The sequence below is a fragment of the Gavialis gangeticus genome, unplaced genomic scaffold (genome assembly GCF_001723915.1).
Source record: "Gavialis gangeticus isolate Ggan-Ray unplaced genomic scaffold, GavGan_comp1, whole genome shotgun sequence".
NCBI classification, from domain to species: domain Eukaryota; kingdom Metazoa; phylum Chordata; order Crocodylia; family Gavialidae; genus Gavialis; species Gavialis gangeticus.
The window spans coordinates 80,277,234-80,285,191 of NW_017728992.1; the positions used below are offsets into that span (position 1 = coordinate 80,277,234).

At 44.0% G+C, this 7,958-nt stretch overlaps 1 protein-coding gene across 4 annotated transcripts in view; it reads right to left on the reverse strand.

The window, feature by feature from the left end:
- The window catches only part of CCDC102B (coiled-coil domain containing 102B), a 477,100-nt gene that overhangs the window by 319,836 nt on the left and 149,306 nt on the right, over positions 1-7,958 (reverse strand). For all 4 annotated transcript variants that reach the window (XM_019524671.1, XM_019524646.1, XM_019524655.1 and 1 more), the window contains one exon: positions 6,679-6,888. In XM_019524671.1, the coding sequence (XP_019380216.1) occupies positions 6,679-6,888 (210 nt within the window). The remainder of the gene's footprint in view (positions 1-6,678; positions 6,889-7,958) is intronic.

A 7,958-nucleotide genomic window follows, 5' to 3' on the forward strand; every position in this document is an offset into this window, starting at 1 on the left:
GGACGTGGAGAACATGGAGAGGGTCCAGAGGAGGGCCACTTGTGTGGTTGAGGGCCTCTGTGGCCAGCCCTATGAGGAGAGGCTGAGGGACCTGAATCTCTTCAGTCTCCGCAAGAGGAGACTGAGGAGGGATCTTGTGGCTGCCTACAACCTTATCAGGGGCCAGCAGCAGGGTCTCAGGGAAAGTCTGTTCACCAGGGCCCCCCTTGGAGTCACCAGAAACAATGGCCACAAGCTGAGGGAGGATAGGTTTAGGTTGGATATTAGCAAGAACTACTTCACTGTAAGGGTGGCCAGAGCCTGGAATAGGCTTCCCAGTGAGGTGGTGCTCTCACCTTCCCTGGAAATCTTCAAGAGGAGACTGGATAGGCACCTGGCTGGGGTCTTATGACCCCTGCAACCACCAGTGCTCCTTCCTGCCCATGGCAGGGTGTCAGACTAGATGATCTGTCTAGGTCCCTTCCGACTCTTTGATTCTATGATTCTATGAATCACAAAATCATAATTTTGGTACATCCCTAACAGTGAGATGAAGTTGTATTGTCACTGCAGATGCTTAAAAGCCTTCAGGATTCCACTGTTAACCATACAGCATCTTAGAGGAGCATTAAAGGTTAAATTTATTTCACTTGGGTCAACATTCTCCCAGTAACAAGATTTTGCCTGGGATAGGCTGCATACACATACATACAAATAATCTGGGAGAATTCTCCAAGGTTTGTTCTCCTGGTAGAAAAAGTTACCCAGAGCCAGGTATACAGGCATACAGACTGAAGCTTGCAGTACTCACACTGTGCAGCAAGGTGTGGGGGGAGGTGCTGTGCACATATTGCAACATGCTTTGTAGGCTCTCTTGGTCTGTCTGGTGACAGATGGCAGCAGAGCAGCCTGACTGACTGACCCAGAGTGGCCAAGGTCAGCACAATGTAGGGATTGTTAAAAGGAGCATGTTCTGCCATGCACACATATTTGCTCTCCCAGGATAAACTCTCCAAGGAGTGATCTAACATTGTGTGTTCCCAGATTACTTTTCTCCATGTGTGGTCATTTTTACACTGGAAGAAAAAACCTGGATATTTGTATATTTGTGGTTTCTCCAGGCAATTACTCTCTCAGGAGAAATGAAATGTCTGTACAAGACCATCTTTAAGAAAATTTTACTTAAAATATATTAAAAAGTACACCTTAACCTTCTGTAGAGAGCTTTATAAAAGTTGAATTAAAATCTCTCATGTTCTAGACCTTTACTGAAGAATAGAGCTAAGACTGAAAAGCAACATTTCTGTTCAACAAAATTAATTTCAGATTCTGGCTCAAGCTGATCTTTGAAGTTGAAGATTATAAAACTCTTCAGTGAATAATGTTTTAGGGATTGATTTATATTATCAATATTTTTACCTGCTATCTCTTTCTAAAACACGTCACTTGGATCTATTTAACATTTGTTGCCAGACTATTTGTCAAATGTTATAACTATTATTTTAAATACATATTCCATTCCAAGAAGTGTAATCAATAGAACCATGTAAAAAAAAAAAGTCTGATTTCAAGTATTTCATCATTTTTTTCAGATGTCAAACAATATGGTATGTTAACCTTTTCAAAACTGCCAATATAAATATTTTGAATATTTAGCCAGTATTATGTCAGCTAAGAATGTCTAATGTATAGTGACATTTTGTAAACAAAATTCTTTATGATAGCAATGTTGTATAACATTTAATTTTTATTCATGGCACTTGTGCACAATTTGCTAGCTTAAATGATTGTGTATACTAAACCAGTGGTTCCCAACCGTTTTTGTGCTGCAGACCAGAACGAGAGTGGCAGAGCCAGCTGCCTCCTTCCTGGGGCTCCCCCGCCCCCCAGCTTTAACCCCGCATATCACCAGTGGAAGACGCTGGTGTGAGCAGACAGATGGGGAGGCCAAGCAGGGGGCTCATGCCACAATCTGGCAGCCAACCTGTGGGCCGCAGCCCAGTGGTTGGGAATCTCTGTACTATACAATTTGCATTGGGGTGTGCTTCCAGCAGTGCAAGTTCAAAATTAAGTTGCTTAACATATCCAGCATAACTAAAAATTACCTAAAAGGAGTGTGGGGGGAGAGATTGGGAGGGGGAAGGTGGTAATAATAGTTGTGTCACAGGGAGAAACAAGGGGGCAGACCCCGAGGAGCCAGGGGGGAACCCTGGGAGCAGGAGCTGGCCAGGGAAGAAAAAAGGGGGAAAAAGGAAACAGAAAAACTCTTACCTGTAGCAGGAGCCGCGGCGGAGCCGGAAATGGCGGTGGGACCTCAGCAGCTCGTTAGCCACGCCTTTATACAGCTGCAGCCAGCTGAGAAGACGAACGGCAGGAACCGGCCAGGGAATATAAAAGGAGCTGCTGGTGGGAAAGCGGGGAAAGACCAGCAGGAGTACCAGATGGGAGGTCTCTCCTGGAGCCCCCACGAGGGGGAAGAGCATGGGAAACTGCCTCCTGCAGCACAGGAGGAGAGTGTGAAGCCCACCGCAGGGAGAACGCTGCCAGTAGCGACGCAGGGTGCGAGAGAGCAGAGACGCCTTGTTCAGACTGGGAGCTGGGACCCAGGGACAGAAGACAGCAGGAGGGGCTTGAGACCCAGAGTTACCCACAAAGAGCCAGAAGAGTCAGCAGAAGCCAAAATGCCAGACCAGGTGGGACTGTAGAGGGCTCGGACAGGCTCAAGGAGGTACCCCAGGTGGGGGCCGAAGGGCACGGTCAGTGGGAAGGGCGGCGGAAGACGGGCCCCAGCAGTATAGAGCTGCCCCACCAAGAGATGTGGGGAAGACATGCTGAGAGGGACCACCAAGGTCCAGCAAACCCACAGGCTGGATAAAGAGTGGAGGGGAGGATGCCATAGCCAACAGGCTAACCCAGACCCAGTTTAGGGCTTGCTAGGGGTCTTAGGGGCTTGAGCCTGTTGTGGTAGGGCAGTCTATGGGAGCATGCGATAAAGGGGGTGAAGGGCCGCCCTTAGTATCTTGCATTTCTCCATCGTTGGTATTTTTTTAAATTTTTTTTTGTTTCCCACTTTTGGAAGGGTTGCTGGGTGAGAAGTCCAGGTGGTGTTTAACCCAAAAGGTGGTTTACAGTTACAGGTAGGGCTAGATGGCTGTGAGGCATGATGGGTGAAGTGGGCATTTGGCCCAACTGCCATATAGCCTGCTTGGTAAAAGGGCGCGGAGCCTCAACTATCAGGAGCTTGGCGAAAGAACATCAGGATTCACCAAGGTAAGGTGTAAGGGCGAGGTAGAGGGGAGGTGGAGGCTCACAGAAGATCGTCGTCCAGTGATCCTATACATGAGAGACCCCAATAGTCGAACCCCACCACTGGTTTAAGATACAAAGTCGTGGTAGGAGAGATCGGGGAGAGACTATCCGAGTCAGAGACATCGACTCGGCAGGACCACAGGGACAGGCCGGCGGACAACCCCAAGCATCCAGGGACGCGTGGTGCATGACCACATGTTCGAAGCCAGGCGGGTACAGGTTGATAGAACAACTAGTATTTTATTATAGACTTAGTAAGCAGTACTACCCAATCACTTCACTGTGGCTTCTATTTACTTGAGCTGGAAGAATTGCTATTATTCAGACTGGAAAACAGAAGGCTGAACAGGGTATTGATGAGAGTCTTCAAATACAAAAAGAAGATGCTGATCAAGCCTCTGTGTCCACATGGGAAGGAATTTAGGTTCTTGCCATTTGCTTCCATGAAGAGCATAAACTGATGACAGAATCAGATACTTGATGCAATCCTGTTTATTTACAAGGAATGGACTGAAAGTTAAATATCCAGATCCTAGTTACAATCATATTCTTCCTCACAGTTCTACGTCTGTTTCTGTCTGTTTCTTAGATAGTAATGTTTGTTATCAATACCCAGAGTAGTGTTTTACATTGTTCCTCCTATCACTAAAAATGATGGCATTCAATTTTCCCTTATTTAGACTAATGGAAAGCATATAAGACATATTGAAAGATAAGCCTGTAAAAGGCTACCCAAGCTCCATCATAGGAATGCTAATTATGGAAGTATAGGGTTTCTGTACTGCCACAAGAGGCAAGATGAAATTGAGATATAGTGGGGCTTTATCTGCCATTTATGACCTTTGGTGTTAAAGGTACAAAAGCATCTATAGTGAAAACAACAATTCCACCACTGTTAGCCAAAAGAACTCACTCATGTGCAAGGACCATATGAACATGTAGGACACAACTGGCCCACTCACCAACTCAAAAGCAATAGGTCTTCAAACATCAAACTGCATTTCACTACAAAGGAATATCATATGTACTGATCAGTTCAAATAAACCTTAGTCTAGAATATTTGAAAGTAACTCATAATATGGAAAGATTTTCAGGAAGCTAGAGCATTAGGAATATAATCTGTGGTTTCTTAGTCACCACAGAATATAATTAAAATGAGATTTTTCAATATCATAGTGTGAAAGAAATAACTTATATAGAAGTTATTCTAATATTATGAAAAAAGAAAAGTATATCTTTAAGCAGAGGTTTAATCATTTGAAAATCTGGAACAAAATATCTGGAGGGATAATTTTGTTATCAGATTTCCATGCTGGGTTACAATTTACTGTTTGTATGTTTATATGCATAAATAAATCAAGCTGGTTTGTACCCTCCCATTGAATTGAGCTACCCAGGCACACACCTGTACCTCTTTGTGAGACAGATTACACCATTATTATGTTTTATGGAATAATTACCTCCAACAGAGAATTGGTACACAGAGTTTGTCATCCAATGAAAAGTGAAGCTAAGCTGTAAGAGTTCAGTCCCTGAAGGGCAATTAGGAGGTCAGCTGGGTCAGGGTGCAGGTTACTGAGGCATCAGGGTGGATCTGGGTCAGTGGAGCAGGGGCCTGTAGACACACAGGACACCTGCTCCAACACACTCTAATTACAAAGCATTGGGGCAGATACAATTAATCAAGTCTGTTGGAGCATGCTAATTAGCTTACTCATCAAGTGTGCTTTATTTAAATTGCCCCTGCCACCATTTTGAAGTGATGCTGAATACATGAAATGCTACGGGCACTTTTATTAGAGCAGCTCCTGAGAGATGCTCTAATTAAAGTGCCTTCTCCCACCTTTGAAGCACGTGTAAAGACACCCCAAGAGACATAGACCGGGGTGCAAGCTGTGGTCAGAAGCCAGGAGAATCAGAGAGCTGGGTGTCAAGTTCCAGAGAAGATCTAAGAATAGGATAAGAGAGAAAGCTGAAGCCAAGTGAGGAGTCAGAGGAAACATAGAGCCAGTACCGAGTTCCAGGGAAGATCCAAGAGCAGGGAAAACCAAAGCTAAATGAAGAGCCAGAAATAGCAGTGAATGCGATGCTTTGCAGAGTAGACTGAGGCTGTCATCAAATTATGCTGCAGCCTGAGGCTGCAAGTGTGCTTAAAAGGGCTGGGTGGTGCACTCAGCAGCCAATCCAGTCCCAGAGTAATGGGGCAGTCACATTACCCAGGGATCAAGATCAGGTGTGGAAGCTCAAGAGTTTGGACTGGCTGGGCCTGACTAACCAGAGACCTTGATACAAGTAATACATTAGAGCCACAGTCCTTCAGACACTTGGCCACTCATAACTTGATGCATGAACAAGTCTCATGGATTTTAAAGGGAATACCCATGATTGCAGGATGTGCATCTATACCAAACTTTGCTGAAGTCTGAGAGCTTCTCTGACATGAGTCAGGCTCCCCTGTTAAGAGCAACATCTGGCCAACTGTTTCTACTGTTCTGGCCAACTGTTTCACTGCCTAAATGGTTCTTGAAGGAGCCAGTCACTGGATCCCATGCAGTCTTGAACACCTCCAGACATTCCTCTATGGAGGGGTTCCTAGGCACATCAATGAGGACCCTTCCTCTGCATTCCCTATTAAGAGCTGCACCTTTCTGTCAAATTGCACATCTACAGAATCCAATCCTGACTTCAAACATCTGCCATAATTTAAAAATATTTTCCCAGATTCTCATTAATGATGTGTGTTCTGGTATGTATATTAATTCTTCAGAAATAACATAGCAGATGTAACATATTTGGATACAAAAAGCTTTTGCATAAAATTTACGTTCAGTTAAAGCACAAGACCCAAGAGTAAACAGATTGAGAAAGAACGAAATCTTCCTAAACATAAGGCCCATATCTAGCTCATCCTTCTCTTGGAAGTCTGTATATAGTCACCTGTATTCATTAAGGCAGCCTGGCAGTAAACCAATGGTTTTTCTTACCTGAATTTGGTCAACCTCCCAGCTAAACCAGGCCCCATCTGCTACAAAAAGCCAGTCCTCCTTTCCAAGACCTTTTAAAACTCTATTTAGTCATCTATATTCCTTCTTTATTGTTGCTAAGGTTTCACTCTCATCTACCCATTTCACTGTCAATTCTGAAACATGGGAGGAGTAAAGTACCTTCTCCCAGGCTAAGCAAATACATTGAATAGCCAGTTGTTGAGTTCCATCATCTCACCATTGCCTCTGGGCTGAAATAAATCTTTCTGCTAGCCTATGGTGGGTGCAGATACACAGAGGTATGTTGTAATATAGCTGTTTTCATAGTAACATTTTGTGTCAATCCAAATTCAGCTGTTATGCAGATGTATTTCCCCAAATGATTGTGACAATTAAAGTTCATACCTTATTTTTCTTCAGAAGTTCACTTTGTGCCATCTCAGTATCAGAACCCATGTTGCTTGGTGCAAGTTCATTTTTCCTGTCCACCAGTTCCTGAATTTCTTTCACCTGGGCCTTCAACCTTCGATTCTCTCTCTTCAGCTCTTGCTTTTCTGCATCAAGCATCTCTCTCTTTCCCCACTCAGAGGCATTCTCAGACTGTAGTCTTTCCAGCTGAAAAGAAAAACAGAATAACATTTGTAAAAGATGTCCTTTTAGTGTGAGCTGAGGAGCTATCCCTACAGAGGACATCTTTAAAAAAATATTTAAAAAATAGGGTTAAAGTGTTGTTGTAGATATGAAGATGCAGAAAATATGTAAGAAGGGATGGATCCCTTCTTGCAATGGTACAGTTTCATACTGCTTTAATTCTTTTTCCACTCTTACTGTTCATCAAAGTTGAAAGCCTGATCGTGTTGGACCCAAGGCTGCCCAGACCCTCTTCTCAAGTGGGATGGGCAGCCAGTGGTGTTTTCCTCATCCTGCCTTCCCTGGAGGCCAAGACTCTGAGAGCTGCTTTAATTAAAGTGCCTGGAGCACCTTGTGTATCAGCGTCCCCACACTTCAAAATGGTGATGGGGGTTCTTTATTTGAAGCTGGTTGAATGAGCTTTATTTAAAGCTCCCCTGCCTCCACACTGAAGTGCAGAGACACTGATACATGAGACACGGAGGCTGGCTAGTGTGTGGCAATTACCATGCTTCAGCAGACTTGACTGAGTCTGCTGTGATGCACTGTAATTGCAGCATGTTGGAGCAGCCTCCCAGCTCATGTATAGGCACCCAAAGCTCCCTTCAAAATGAACAAGAATATTAGAAATGCCATACTGGGTCAGACGACTGGTCCATCTAACCCAGGATCCCATCTCTCACAGTTATGCTAAGGGGAAGAGTATTTATGCAGAGACTAATGTAGATGAACCTGTCCCTCCCTCTTCCTTTACAACTTCCAGCATTTAGATGCCTACAGAGTCCTAATTTGTATGTTACAGCCCTGTTATGATGTTTAATAACTACTGATGGACCTATTCCTCTTTTAAACCTGGTTAAATCATTAGACTTTTTAAAGATTTTGTGGCAATTAGTGCCACAAGTCAATTATATACTACACAAGACAGAACTTTGTTTTAAACCTTCTTCATACTAGTCATTATTTTATAGACTTCTATCATATCTCCCCCCAACACACACACACACACACACACACACACACACACACACACACACACACACACACACACACAC